General features: G+C 30.7%; 1 protein-coding gene across 1 annotated transcript in view; it reads left to right on the top strand.

The window, feature by feature from the left end:
- Positions 1 to 3646: 3646 nt before the first annotated feature.
- The window catches only part of LOC143055282 (uncharacterized), a 119929-nt gene continuing 111526 nt past the window's right edge, over positions 3647 to 12049 (top strand). The window contains exons 1-7 of the mRNA XM_076228416.1: positions 3647 to 3757; positions 6591 to 6663; positions 7575 to 7740; positions 8611 to 8904; positions 9739 to 9805; positions 10447 to 10499; positions 11328 to 11378. Of these exons, the coding sequence (XP_076084531.1) occupies positions 6637 to 6663; positions 7575 to 7740; positions 8611 to 8904; positions 9739 to 9805; positions 10447 to 10499; positions 11328 to 11378 (658 nt within the window). The 5' untranslated portion in view covers positions 3647 to 3757; positions 6591 to 6636. The remainder of the gene's footprint in view (positions 3758 to 6590; positions 6664 to 7574; positions 7741 to 8610; positions 8905 to 9738; positions 9806 to 10446; positions 10500 to 11327; positions 11379 to 12049) is intronic.

The raw sequence follows: 12049 nt of genomic DNA, 5'->3' as shown, positions 1-12049 counted from the left end.
CCGCCAGTCAATGTAAATCTGCACCTGAAAAAACTTGGAGCTATTTAACAAGTAACAAAATAACAAAATCCTACTGCAATACTTAGTTATGTTTCCTTTGTTCCTCATTACTCGTAAAATCCTCCTAGGAATGCTGTTATACAACGATTTTAGGTAAGTAACAATTAATTTGTCCCATATGTCATGAATTATACGTTCCAGGTCTTTGGTATTATTTATGTTCTGAGTTCGTTTTTGCAATTTCCTTTTTAATACCCACCAACAATTCTCAATATAATTGAGGTCGGGACTCTGAGCTGGTCAGTTCATGCTTTTTAGACCTGTTTCCTTACAAAAATCTTGAACAGATCGGGCTCGATTGACGGGGGCATTATCATCCTGAAAGAAGAAGTTATCATCTGGAAAATGACGAACAACCACTGGTCACAAGTTATTGTCAATAATGTCAATGTATTTTAAGGCATTTATGTTCTCTTCAACAACAATAATAGTTCCGACACCATGGTAAGTGATGCATCCCAAGATCAGTTAACTATACTTGCGCTGAGATGGAGGGAAAATACAATCCGTCATCCACTCTTCTCTGACCGTTCTCCAGACACTGACACTAGAATCTTGCCCAATTACTACCTTGCACTCATTGCTGGAGATTACTTTACTACAGTGTGCATTAACAGTTTTATGCAAATTTCCCCTGCAATATGCCACTCGTTTTTTCTTGTTGACCTCACGGTTACGGATTTGTTTCTTTACTGACCGCTTGTGCACGTGGAACCCATCAGAATGTAACAGTTCGTTTAGAGAAAGGTCGACCAATGCTCTCATTAAAAATATTAGTAATTTCAGATAAAGATTTACGACGATGTTTTTTTTACACAACGGAAAGTTTTTTATGTCTCGTTCATGAAATGATATTGGTCTGCCTGTTCGCCGAATGTTTTCGATATCACCCCGGTGCTCATATCTCTTAAAAAACTGTAGACAGTACTCTCTTTCATACCGGTACAATATAAATCTGAATATTTCACTTTTTCTTTAACCTGCATCATTTAATGCAGCGAGACGACTTCTCTGATAAGATGTCAGCTATTTTCCCATGCGACCCATTTTGTTTACATCAGCTACAACGTAAGTGCAGACGACTCTGACGTCATCACGCACGTGTCACATGACAACCACATGTTTTTCCACATGACCATCTAGTATATACAAATTCATTGCAATCCCGATTATGACATTGACACGACGGTCAAATCTTGTTTACCCTTCCGTGACGTGACCGCCATTATTGTTTTACGAATATTTATGGCGGAGTACTGTATTTGGTAGTTCATCAGATGAACAATACCATCTATAGCAGGATTATCTGTCAAATGAACAAACAATAAAAATCATAGTATATTTCATATTGATTAAAAATCGAGATAACAACATAAAATCTACTCATCTGAACAAATAACAAACATACATATTTTGTTTTTAAAAATTAGTATGCAATGTAATAAACCTGACCTTTCTGCCAAGTAAAAGTATCTTACAAATTGGTCCACAATTCAATTCGTATTAGCTTGAGGAGTAGATTAGGGAAGTTAAAAACACATCAATGAACAAACGTACCGATCATTATTTGGACCTAAGCGCATTTCAGAAAAAACGTCCATCTTGAAAACTGAAACATAAACATGTGAAAACGGGGGTGTATATAAAAAAAAACCTTTAACATATGTAAGACCAAAGGAGACAAAAATACTTTGTAGGATCAACCTTGCCCTATACAGTTGAAACATTAATTAATCAGATTACAAAAATAATGTTTGTAAAAGTATCGATTGTGTTTGCATCTATATTAGTATGAGACACATGTGATCGTTTTCCTATAGGCATACTTATGGACAAAGTGTCGTTTACAATTTTTGGTATTCAATTTAACAATGCAATATGCTAATTTAAAAACACTTTGTCACATTTGCATTTGAAACAAGAGGTAAACACATACAATTTTAATCACATACAATCATATGAACCAATTAAAGGATTTGTTTACCCAGGCATAGATTAGTTTAGCCGCATTTTGAATTTTGTTTTCTTCAATGCGCTTTACCTCTATATTTGTATGGCTTTTTACCAATTTTTATCTGAGCGTCACTGACGAGTCTTATGTAAATTATAAGCCTGGGATCTCTGATTACTAATAATAGCAGATATATATTAATGTTCACAACTAGTTTTTACCATTAATGATGCAGACCCTGAAAAATACACATGTACGGGTTTAAAGTGTACCATGTATACATGTAGGTTTTATCATCTGTATTTGTTGTCTGTTCATTTTCGTTGTTTCGAATTGACGAATCCCATACAAATTATTTTATTCATTCGTTACAAAAATTTTCTAATAGTTTTATTTGGAATCATATGTAAACGTAGCCGGTAGAATACAATGTAGCATGATACTGTTTGAAAGTATGCTATTTGTTTACCTGATATTTTCGTTATTATGTACTGATATCATATTGAACTATATTAAATCTTCAGATATATATATATTTACAACAAACAAACCAGATGGACTCTTATAAAGGGTTAACAAATCAAGATACATCAGTTCAAGATTTTAATAAATCAGATATGTAAATAAAACCGTTATCTCGCATTCATCTTGTAGGGACAAAAAAATTGCATGAATCTTCAGCATATTTCAAGATGGTTTCTGATATATTAAATGCTGCTATACTTTTTCCTGATAATCCGGTTAACTCCACTTGTCTTATAAAAACCATGTAGCACAATTTGTCATTGTTAGATATCCTAAGCCCTCTGTGTGTATCTCTACATTTTGTATTTTTCTGATCATCCCGTAGCATTCAATTATATAAACCTGTTTGTCCTGTTTGTTATTATCTGTCACAAAAGAGAAAACTCTATCGTGTATTTATAGTTGACTTTCAGTCGTAAAAATATGTTGAGAACTCTTTTCTAGTATGATGAAAAATCCTTCTTTTACACATTTTAAAGAAGGGTTATTTATGGAAAACTAAACATGTACCATCAAAGAAACGAAAGAGATTGGATTAACAAATATGTAAAATATTAAGTAGCACCTGTTTTCATATCTCTAGATCAAAATACATTTGCCAAATGGTCTTTAATGATGTGATCACAACTATACCATCTCATCGCCACAGCAATTTAAAATTCAAAACGACTTTTCTGTTTCGATAATTGTTGGATGTTGGAATATTTAAACAGCAAAGGGACAAATATAATCAAACCAATTAGAAAGCAGCAAAATATGAAATTAACAAGACAACCATAACAGGAATAAAATCGAAAGCACCGTCAACGACTGAAACCGACTCTTCCGGAACAAATAGTTAAAAAAAACAACATAGAAACAATGTTATTAAACACTGCAATCCAACATGTTCAAAGTATATACATATTAGTAGTATTAGGGTATTTCAATGACCGTTTGTTTCATTGTAAAAAATGAAAATAAACATGTGATTTCTTTTTCAAGTACAATGTGCTTTATTACAATTTCCAACATTTATTTTTACTATCTAAATTACACGTAGATAATAGTATAGGGTCCAGTTATGTGGTAACTGATAGTGAACAAATATTTCATTGTGCATATGATAACGGAAATAACCTGTGTAGTCGTGTGACATAAATGAAAGTCCATATGAGGGACTTACTACGATACAAATGATTTGAGATGGAAAAGACTTAAATAATCATGAACAATCTAATCGTAAGTATTAAAATTTGATGTCAGTAATACGTTTATATTTTGTGTAACAATTTCAATTATCCAACGCATTTGGTGAACTTCAAAAAAAGAGGTATGCGCTTCAAAATGACATAATTTCCATGTAAACATAGTGATATACGTAGATGGTAGTACAGAGTCCAGTTATATGTTTACTGATAATGAACAAATCTATATTGTAAACATGAGAACGGGAAATAATATATAAAGTCGTGTGACATTCAAATACATGGATACCCGATTTTTACAGATCACATGATTTGAGATGTAAAAGACTTAAAGAAGCATAAAAAATCTTATCGCTTGTTATCAAATGCCAATAATAAGTTTCTACCTTTTTTTACAATTTCAGTTTTCCAACGCATTTGATAATCTTAAACATATGTAAGCGTTTCAGAATTACACACTTTGATTAAACAATGCACATTGATGAAGTAATGATTATTATAATTTTTGTAGTAATAAAACTAAAATAAAACAGTATTAAGACTTCATGACGCACGATCGTCCGTGTACATTTTATGAAAAAAAAATGAAATGTGAAATTTGTAACATTCAAGACGTTGTATATTTTTTCTATTTCACGAGGATATTAAAAATAAAAGATAAATTAAGTTTATGTTTTAAATGATTTAATCTATCAACAGTTCGAATAAATTAAAACATTTGCATTTGTTTGTTTAAAAAAAAAAACATATTTCAATCTCATTCTAAAAAGCAAATAACAAAATTGCTGATCATAAGCATTTTCAATTTCATTTTAAATATTGAAAATTAAAAATGCTCTAACGAGAAGCATTTTTCATTTTGACTTTTTATATTGAAAAATGAAAAATGCTCCAAATGATTTTTCAAAAGTGACTTCAAAAGATTTTCAAAACCAATTAATATAAAAATTTGTTTCTTATTATCTTGCTATTGTTGAAAAGAATGTGATTTAGTAAACATACTCTAAACAGACATTAGATAACATTATCCTCGAGTTATCTCTTTCAAAACAAATCTGACATAGATTTGTTAAAGTGTAAGATTAAAAAGTTGCCGCTGGAAAGGGGTTAAATAAATTGATTTACCTGTACGTATTGTTTTTCATAGAGGTTCAACATCACTTAAGATGGAAGTATCCTTTACTTTGTGTATGTAAACATATTTAAGTTACGAAGCACACGCGTTCCCCTATAAATGCAATGCAAATATGTTTAACCGATTAAGATTGAAAAATAACCAATAGTTATTAATCAATTTATTCAATGTTACAGGACAGGCTATTTCGTTCGCACATCGAAGTCCTTAATATTGTTAAAATATATAAATTCTGATTCAGACATTTGTATTCGTTAACAAATATCACAATGAGGAAATAGTGGAATTAGTCAATATGCACATGCATGCACGTGTATGCTGATATTCTATTTATAAATGCGTTCTCGTGGGGGTTAGGGTATATGCAAATGGTTCTATGACTTATATGATTTCCTTTCTAAAAAATGATTTTCAACAGCAATCGGTATTGCCATGAGAACCAACTGTGTTGCTTTTCTTGTCGCCTTATACCTTTATTCCTGTGGTGCAGACATAATATTGGAGCTGTTAAGGGAGAATGAAAATAGCTATCACTATCATCGACATTCACGTTGTGATATAAGGTAATTTCATATCGCCCATTAATAGATGTGTTGATTTGAAAATAAATCTATCTTCTTGGACATCACATAAAGGAAAGAACAGATATAATCAATCGTGTTTTACATCAGGACTTGCATCTATAAATTAAACAGTTATGGTAGGTTAGAAATATAATTAAACGACAAAATAGACATTTACAGTTTACTAATTTGGTAATAATCCAATTCTTGGAAGCTACATTACAACAACGACTACATATTGAATTAATATCTCTTAGTTGGTACAACACTCCAGCGTTTCCTTTTTTAAATAATGATTTCCTTAATAGTCGCTTGTTACAAGGAACCTACTCAACAAAGAGTTTAAAATGCATATACATCAATTAAGCTTACGTTTACCATAAGCCTAAGCACATTTGTCTAGAGATTATCGGTGTGTAAGCTTGGGCGAATAACACACAAATTCAATAAAAATCACAAGACTTTTAAGTGAAATTTATTTGTTAGGAACAAAGGTTTGCACATCAGTAATATATCGAAAAAAATAATGTGTGTTTGTCCTTGAATTTTTTAAGGGAAACTCGCGTGAATTTTAATTAACTTTTTTTGTAGTGGCCTATACCATGAAATGTACAATTGACATGTTGTTACTATGGACTTAATTGCCGTTTTTAAATTTTATACATTTTCAAAGCTTTAGTGCATTATATATTTTAGTTATATATGCACATGATGCATTTGAACAGAAATAAAACGTTATGATTTTTTCAAATTAATTGTCCAAAATCACGTAATCCCTGCGTGCATGTACATCGCACATGAATAGATGAATATTACGAAAGTAGTATCGAAAACATGGTTTATCGAAGTGGAAAATTCTAACTGACCATTGGCAATCAGTTTCCAGTATGTATAGATATGCAAATCAATAAAGAATTATAAAATTTGTAATTACAATTTTCTCTAAACGAAGTTCAAGCAGACATTCAGAAAAATCCTCATGGTTTTTTTGGATGAGCTGTAGTCCATCACTAGTAGACAGTTGTCACGGATTCTACTAGGTTGGACATCTGAATTGAAAATCATAACACTAGTTTTCAATACAAACTATTCTTAAACATTCTTAATTGTTTTCACTTTTGTACTTACAAAGACAACACAATGGGTGCAAATTGTATTTCTCTTTTTAGGTTCATGTTGATGAAATGCTTGATGTTTAACAAGTGATGAGGCAAAATGTTTACTAGTATTCTGCTGTTATTGGTAAATATTATCACTTTGACTTCATTTGAAATTATTTATAATCAGGCTTAGATATGAGATATCATATGCTTATTTACCTTATGATGTTTATACTAGAATATTCTATGAATCATGATAGTTTCTGTAGTAAGAAATTCTAGAGTAAGTCATAGTCATTACAAATAAAACATAACATCAAGAGATTTGTTACGCTGAGTAAACTTCTTACACTTCAGTAAAAGGGTAAATTATTTTTCTTATATACTATTATATTTGTTCTAGTTCACCATCTGTCTGTAAAAAACAACAGAGTTCAGTAATAAGACAGTTAGTTTACCATTATGGAAAGTATTAAAGAGTTGTTCACCTTGAATAAGTAATTGTATGTAATTAAGGAACAGAATATTTTATATACTTGTATATAGTGAAATCAACAACCTATTTTCTACACCTACAAATATAGGTGCAAGTTTGGTCAGAATGCTTTATTTAACCCTTTGCAGTTTAATAAAACACGGAATTTGCAAACTCCAAGACAACTAGATTTAGTAGATGACTACAGACGAAATGTATCGTTACAGTAGACTTCACAAAAGTAGTGAAAACATTAAAGATATTATACATTGAAACGCATTATTTCACATCGTGACTAAATAAGTATTTCCTTTATAAGTTTATATATGTAACATGTGTATTTAAAGTCCAAAAATACATTTCTAGTTAAATACGTATTACAAAATATACCTTATACGTATTACAAAATATACCTAATACGTATTACAAAATATACCTAATACTTATTACAAAATACACCATATATGTATTACAAAATACACCTAATACGTATTGCAAAATATACCTCGAATATTAGCATATTAAGGGAAGAAACACTTTGCTCTACAGAAACCGCACATTTCTTATATTTTTTTTAGATACTTGTAACGGCAACTGGATATGACATTAAATGTCCGGCCAAAGCTGAATGGAGGCTAAGAGGAAACATTTCGTGTTCTTCGGAAGACAAATATGTTTGTTTGTTCCATTCACTGGAAATGAAATATACGGAAAATTGTTTAGGTTTAGATCTAAGCAGAATAGGTAAAACATATTTAAAAAATGATACAACTTTTTAAGGTTAAACATTTTTTAAACCCAGTTACATTCTGAAAAAAAAAAAAAAAAAATTATAATTTTAATTGTTCGACATTTTAGGAGATATCTTAGAATGGAATATAATAGTGATTTTAATTATATAATCAAAGATACATGCCGTATGAGTTTGTTCGCATGACGCGAGTTTCGTCCATGCAGAGAAGACACATCAGTGACGATTTGATCAAGAAATATTAATGTCAGACAGTATATTAAAATGAGGACCTTTGAGGATCATTCTATTTCAAAATATACATACTCATAAAGTAAGATACCCATAAATTAGTATGACTCATTTATGGAATGTGTTGCAGTATGGGCTGTAATTATGTTCATCAAAGTAATAAAACTAATCTATAGTCAAGATATCAATACATCGACATGTCTGATTTAGCTTTAAACATTTGAAATAGTATCATGTTCATGAAGATTAAAGTAAAAGTTAATCTTATAAGTAATTTTTCGGATTTATAAAGTCATTTTTCATCTAACATTTGATAACAAATACATGTATTGCTAATTATGAAATTGAGATAAAAGATGTTTGAAGAATATCCAAACGCATTAAAAAAACAAACAGAAATATACACGATCAGTTGAGAAACAACATTACAAAAAACATAGCGAAGAAAACCAAAGACTAACCAACATTAATTTCACTAAAACTGGGATATATCTCAGGTGCTCTGAAAGGGAAGAAAATCCGATTCCACATGTGGCATTCGTTGTGCTGATCATGTAAATACAAACTAGAATATTCAATCTACACTGTTACGATGAACTAAATATGGAACAGAAATCGTTATTTTCTTTAAGGTAGTAAGCTAGTGTTCCAACCGTTGTTTAATCTAGCCAAGTGTAATGCCGGAAGATATCAACCTATTGTGTTCACAACCCATGGAAACAGTGAATGTATCTACAGTAAATCAAAGTGTGCTGATGAGGGACAATTAGTATTCAGCAATGATTCTTCTAGCGCCGATACTGCTTGTCGCTGTGACTACACAAAGGGATATGCCTTTGTCACAAGACCAAAGAACCGTTGTTTCTGTAACCCATCTGACGAAGATTGCTCGTGTTTTAGATCTACGTGTACAAAACTGTCTGCAGGTGAGTTTTTATTAAAATAAAAAGTGATCGACATGTACAGTTAACGAAAAAAACAAATCCCATACCTCTTAAATGTTCTCTTAAATGTGTACCCTTGTATATACCTTGTAAACTAAACAAATAGAAGATATCACTACCGACACTAGTAGCTGATTGTTGGTTTCAAATCGTATGTTGACAAGACATTCAATCATCTGATATGGTGCAACAAACAAGCTATTGTTTAAATTATTTCAGCAATAACAAGACCGATACAAGTTGCCTGTAGTTGTTTAATTGATGGTCAGGGCACATTTAAACATACCAATAACCTAACATCAACGTCAAAGAGAAGCAAAAGTCAAGCATTTCTGGTTCTGGAAAATGTTGTCCCCTTACTAAATTAAATATTTGTCTGTTTTTTTTTCTAATTGAGATTAAGACACCGTGATGACTGCTGTATCCCTATTATGTCAATTTTAACTATTAAGTCTGTTTTGTTTACGCATCGTTGTAAATATAATTGAGTTTGATGCGACTGTCATACAAGTGAGAGGTTAAGCGCGTTAAAACCAGGTTCAATTCACCATTTGCTATATTCTAAAATGCCTGTACTAAGTCAGGAATATGACAGTTGTTGTCCATCCGTTTGGTGTTTTGTATCAATTGATTTTGCCATTTGATTAGGGACTTTTGAATTTTCCTCGGAGTTCAGTATTTTAGGGATTTTACTTGTAGGTTACATAACCTTTTTTTTGTCAAAATTTGTCGGATTTTCGGGTAATTAAAATTTAAATATTGGTATCTATGATGAGTTTAATTATAATTAAATAAATTGATTTGTCTTCTCCGTAGATTATAAATGCGTCACTGACGGGGATATATTGGTGAATTCAACGTGCCAGAAAATACTTCCAAACATGTAAGTAAGATCGTTGCTGGAAAATCTATCCTCTAAGAAATGTTATTGTATTAGACCTTTTTAAAAACATCTTAGATATGGCTGTTTTGCTGAGTATAAATTGAAATAAGACGTGTACATTTTTACACATAACAATCATGTATTTACATATTCTGTATAATTTGTAAATCTGATTGGATATGGTTTTATATCTTATTTTTTCTTTCTTCATATTTTACAATAGGTGAAAACTGTCAAGAAAACAAATACAGTCGGCTGAAATCGGTCTTAAAGTTGTGATTATATAACATAAACATATATTACTTATTTGCTGATTTAAGACTTTTTCCTTTAAGAATTAAAAATGTTATAAATCAGTAATATAGACCATTTTTTGGTATATTTACCTTAATCATCATGATCATGTTAAATCGTTAAAAAGTAGAAGCAGCATAATCGCTTACTTACCACTGATTTGTTTTTAAGAATACATATTTTAGAAATTGCGGAAGATATATATAATTGTGGTATAATGAAATATTTTTTTTTTGTTAATTGTGAGTGAGGCACGAAGAAGAATTTAAATGATAACCGAATTGATGATCTTTTTATATATGCAATTGAGTAAATTGTTAGCAAACTATTAACATGACTATTTTCAGACCATACAACACAGATGAAAATACAGCCCAGTTAAACGAAAGCAGCACAAAAGGTTATCATTTAAGGATAATATTTTTACTGAAAAAAAAACAATGTCAAAAACTTGTCAAGTCAGAAGCAAAATCCCCCCAAAAATGAACTCCGAGGAAAATCAAAAAATGGTAAAATCAAAAGCTCAAACACATTAAACGCATGGACAACAACTGCCATATTCCTGACTTGGTAGATGCATTTTCGTATGTAGAAATGGTGAATTAAACCTGGTTTTAACTCTAAACCTCTCACTTGTGTGACAGTCGCACCAAACTTTATTATATTGGCAACCATTTGTGATCAAAACAAACAGACATAATAGGTTAGAATGTGTTAAATACGGATACTGTAGTCAACATTGTGTTGTAATCTCTATCACTATAAAAACAAACAAATAAAACTAAAAGTAAAGGATATACAAGTTTGCTTCGTTTTCCAATTACGTTGTCTTTTGCATTTGACAAAGCAACTGATACATCAATGACGATCCTTTAGACTCTTTGAAAATGGATCAGAATGAAAAATAGGGTTCCTGTCAATGGGCACTATATACACATGTTTGGTTTAAAATAAGATACGTCTTATACGGCATAAAAAAGCTCCATTGGCCTTGAGTTTTAATTTCATTTTTAATATTCAACAATGTTTGATAATGACGTTCGGACGCCATTCTTCATTTAATCAAACCAATGCAAACAGCAAAAACAAAAGTTCAAACAAAACACATCAAACGAATTGAAAACAACTGTCATATTCTTGACTTAGTACTAGAATATTTTGCATGCCGTTTGAACTCTATGGAGATCGAATCTTATTTAAAAATGACATGTTTAAATTATCATTTTAGGCAACTCCAATGCTCATCACGTTGCATATATCATCATTGCTAGTATAGTTGGTAAGTACACGTTTGTGATATATATGTAACACGCAGAGTAACCCATTTTAGAAATAAATAAAAGGAGGTGTGCCACTGAAACATCTATCCACCAAAAGTTTATGAGGATAAAATAAAGTATGGAAACAGTATGGCTTTCAACAATGACAAAGCTGCTTAAAGGAAAAGTATTCTAACAAATCATACACGCTAAGTAATTAAAAAAAACCACCATACGAATCAACTACAATACATTTAATACCAACAAAGCTAAAAAGGCCTGTTTGATTTAGCTTTCAAGCCTTTTCTTTGTTATATAATTATGATTCATTGAGTAGATGTGTTCCAATACATATCATTTACTGTTATAATACTGAGTAAGCTGAATTCTTTTAGAATAAATATAATATTTAAAATAAAATTTGATTGTTAAACGGACATGAATCATCAATATATCTTTTAACAAAACAAAGAGGTTCAAATATTTTGTTAAAATGTGTTTTTGTTTTTAATAATTGATTTTATTTAAGACAGAATTTTCATACATTTGTAACATATCTAGAACGAGTTTAGAAGTTACAGGTTATAGTGTATTCTTCTATGATCACTTACATATTTTGTTTTCGGAAACTGGGTTTAATCATTTTGTCGTCAAACATAAATCATATTGTTCAGTTATTACTTTGAGTAAA

The sequence above is a fragment of the Mytilus galloprovincialis genome, chromosome 12 (genome assembly GCF_965363235.1).
Source record: "Mytilus galloprovincialis chromosome 12, xbMytGall1.hap1.1, whole genome shotgun sequence".
In the NCBI taxonomy this organism is placed as follows: domain Eukaryota; kingdom Metazoa; phylum Mollusca; class Bivalvia; order Mytilida; family Mytilidae; genus Mytilus; species Mytilus galloprovincialis.
This window is presented reverse-complemented; position numbering and strand designations above follow the sequence as displayed.